The 3,865-nt window shown below is 41.2% G+C and overlaps 1 protein-coding gene across 1 annotated transcript; it reads left to right on the forward strand.

Annotated features, from left to right (window-relative positions):
• Positions 1-6: 6 nt before the first annotated feature.
• LOC121963361 (melanocyte protein PMEL-like) lies at positions 7-3,815 on the forward strand (the record flags this gene model as incomplete). The annotated part of the gene is made up of 6 exons (XM_042513650.1): positions 7-205; positions 1,810-2,016; positions 2,922-3,059; positions 3,255-3,357; positions 3,439-3,644; positions 3,725-3,815. Coding segments are annotated over 6 exons (944 nt in total), but the record flags the coding sequence as incomplete, so codon positions are not given.
• Between the last annotated feature and the right edge of the window lie 50 nt (positions 3,816-3,865).

Consider the following 3,865-nt stretch of genomic DNA (forward strand, 5'->3'; position numbering starts at 1 on the left):
GCCGACATCACCTTCAACTGGGACTTCGGGGACGAGAGTGGAGCCCTGATCTCCAGAGAGCTGACCGTCACACACACCTACATCAACTCCGGATCCTACAAACCTCAGGTGGTGATCCAGGCTGTTATCCCTGATAAGGCCTGCGACCCACCAGTGGACCCCCCAACGAAGGCCCCCGGTCCGCCCACTCACCAAGGCACCACAGGTAACACAACGAAAACAGGTGTTAAAAAAAACAACATAAAACATAAATTTATGAGCATTAGAGATGTTACTGTAAGTGCTCATAAGATTACTGTGTCAGCTCACTTAGTTCAATATAACTGCTCAGCTTCAGCTTTTTAGTAGCTTTTGTTATTTTAAAAATTTGGACGCTGTGATTAGCCTGCAGCCATGGAGCAAGCTAAGCTAAGCTAACTGGTTATTGGCTGTAATGGTAGAAAGTGAATAAGTACATTTAATCAAGTACTGTACTTACGTACATCTTTCAGGTACTCCACATTTTACTTGTTTTAAGTACATTTTAAATGTTCTGATTCTTAATACTTTTCTTGTACTGCATTTCAAAGAGGACGAGGTGCAGGGGCTGCTTCGTTAACCTTTAGCAGGGGGCGCTAACTGAGGCATTTCCTCTCATCCACCCAAAACATCTCACATTTTCCACCAGTTCTGATAAGTGTGCAAAGTTTCATGAGTTTTTGAGCATGATAAAGATTTTTAAAAAAGTCTTCAGTTTCAAGAGGGTCATCGCATTGTGCGTTCTCAGGGCCGAAATTTAATACTTTTTACACTACATGTATTTGACAACTTAAGTTACTTTACAGATTTAGATTAATAATACCAAATATGATGAATGAAATAAAATACATCATTATGGATAAAGACTTTATTGATCCCTTAGCAAAATTCACCAGGAAACAAGCAGAGTATGAACTGAAAGGGATTAAAGTAACGCTTATATAAAGTAGTGAATAATTCTAATTCAATAATGTGATGTACAAGATTCTGAAAATAACCATTCTGCACATTGCATACTTTAAATGTTTGCATTTTAAGTCATTTTGATGCCATTAGAGGGCTTCAGGAAGACGTTTTTCTGAGGAAGTTAGCTTTGACCTGGTTCACTCATCAATGAGATTTTTCCATATGGTTCTGCATTATTGCAGTAAAAAAAGCTCTGTGGCAAACAAACATTTATGATACTTTACAGTGCACAAGTCAAAACAAAACGAGGCTGTAAAGACGCGTTCAGGGCGCTTCAGTGTGACAACACCCTGGAGTTTCATTTCGGCACTCGTTCACAGTCGGGTATTTAATGACATATTTTGTGTTGTAGAACAAAACTCAAAAGCCTCCTCAGCTTATGTCAGTTAACCCACTGACATCAAGACAGAGAACCAGAACCAGGTACTGCTAAAACGCTTACTCATTTGCAGATTTTAGGATTTATGCCCGGGCACTCTGTAATGTACATTATTTGTGAATGGGCCATTCTGCACAACGAGTACCTTTTCATTTTTGTATATTTTTATGCAAATCCTTTTTTACTTTTACCTAACTGACTTTTTAAATGCAGAAATTTTACTTGTAACAGAGTATTTCTAATCTTTCTGAGTAAAAGTTCAGAGCACATCATCTAAAGAAGGCAAAAGCAAAGGCAAGGCAAGGTAAAATATTGCTTAGAAGTTAGAGGTAAAAAAAAATAATCTAATAATAATATTTTAAATGTTGTGTACTCATTGTACCTCAGCTCCACATTCACACACCTTATAAGCACAGACTGAATGCAACACTCCTCCCTGTGTGCAGTGAAAGCTCCTGCTCTGGCCTCTGCCGTCCCCATACTGGTTTCCACACAAGCAACTGGTCTGACTGTCAACATGGTTCCTTCGGACACAGAGGAGGACAACACTGAGGACGAGGCCTCCTCTGCCCCCAACACTGTGCCTGCCCAAGAGACTCCCACAGTGGCCAAGACTCCCTCCCTCATCAACCCTGACACCGAGGCCGAGACAGGTACATGTTTTAAATAATCAAACATCATTTAGATTATTATTTTACCACTAGATCACAGGTTTAATCCCACAGAGGTAGCAGTCTTTGTGCAACAACAGAATTGTGTCCTGAGTTTGCAGCAGCTGACCGACTGCCAGGTGAACCTGATAAGAGCATCGGCCAGTTTCCTTAAATGTAAATGTGATGTAAATCTTTAAAGAAGCACTGCCATTGTGTTGAACATGCACTTCAAAATGAATTTCTCCATTGTGCTTTATTGTTTGAATTCTGATTTGCATGCCGACTGAGAGTGTTCAGCCAAGCTTTTGTAACTGGATTTGATTTAGATGATGATTTAGATATAGATCTATGAAACATACCAATCCAAGGAGTAAGAGTGAGAAAACTCAAGTAAAAAGCTCAAATAAAACTTAATGAATAACCGGGTTTTTTGGGTTCTGTGGTGGAAAAGTATTAAGTTCTTATAAGTAGCAATACCACTGAGTAAAAATACTCTATTAAAGACTCTTTACCATAGTAAAAGTATAAAAGTATGAGCATCAAAATATACTTAAAATACAGAAAGCACTTATTATGCAGAATTGCCCATTTCAGAATATATTATAATTATTGATGCATTGAAGCAGAATATGCATGAACAGCTTACCTGGTAGAGCGGCCGCCCTGTGTACAAAGGTTGTGTCCTTGCTGCAGCAGCCACGGATTCAATCTGTGCCTCTTTGCTGCATGTCATCCCCTCTCTGTCCCCCCTTTCACCCTGAAACTTAGGTCCTATCAAATAAATGCAAACCCCTCCCCCCAAAAAGTCTTTAAACAAAGAACATGCATCAACAAAATTACACTGCATCAGTGCCAGAATGATCTGTTTTCACTGAAATAATCCTGCTGCTGTTTGTTCTCACCAGGTGCAAAGCAAACAGTGACACTGACAGGCCAAGCTACAGTGGTACTCGTTGCTAAGAGGGACGCTGATGATAAACCGTCTGACGATGACTGTGTGATTTATCGTTACGGCTCCTTCTGCACCGGCATCGAAGTGTTTGGTGAGTAACCTTTCACGAGTGAGTCCGCTGCAGAGCCCGTTAAAACAGGCTGATTGCAGGTGCTGCTGCTTGCAGCTTTCTCAACAACCGCTCATCCAAACAACTTTAAACTCACTATTGCAAAAACAGTTTTTACGCTTGCATGAGGTGGTATTTCAACCATTGACCATTCTGCCTCTTTGTCTTTGTTTACAGAGGGCATTGAAAAAGTAGAGATAGTGCAAATGGACAACGCTGTGATTGCAACACCTGACATGGACAAAAATGTTTTGGACGTCACTGTCACCTGCCAGGGAAGGTAAAAATCCTGCACTGAAACATTATCAACAACCACCTAAGAGCATTTTATAGTTTATTCTGACTCATTTTCTTTCTCCAGTTTTCCAAAAGAAGTGTGCAGCGTGATCCTGGATGCAGAGTGCTTGAAGCCGATTCACACGGCGTGCAACATGGTGGAGCCGTCCAAAGAGTGCCAGCTGGTGCTGCGTCACTTCTTTAATGACTCTGGTGTCTATTGCATCAACGTGTCCATGGCCAACGACGTCAGTTTAGCTGCCACCAGTGCCAAAGTCAACGTCGACAAAGGTAGGAAAGATAACCGCCATGCAACAGTCCAATACATCTCTGCTTCACCTCGCTCACTGAACATGTGATCCTCGTTTCAGGTTCAGGTCTGTCCTCTCCTGGCACCATTGCCATGGTGATGGGGGTCCTGGTTCTCGTTCTGGCTGTAGGAGTTGTGGCATATTCCTACAAGTAAGAGCTGATTTGTCATTAGCAGTAGCCTAATAATAATAACCATCTTA

The sequence above is a fragment of the Plectropomus leopardus genome, unplaced genomic scaffold (assembly GCF_008729295.1).
Source record: "Plectropomus leopardus isolate mb unplaced genomic scaffold, YSFRI_Pleo_2.0 unplaced_scaffold10971, whole genome shotgun sequence".
Lineage (NCBI taxonomy): Eukaryota > Metazoa > Chordata > Actinopteri > Perciformes > Serranidae > Plectropomus > Plectropomus leopardus.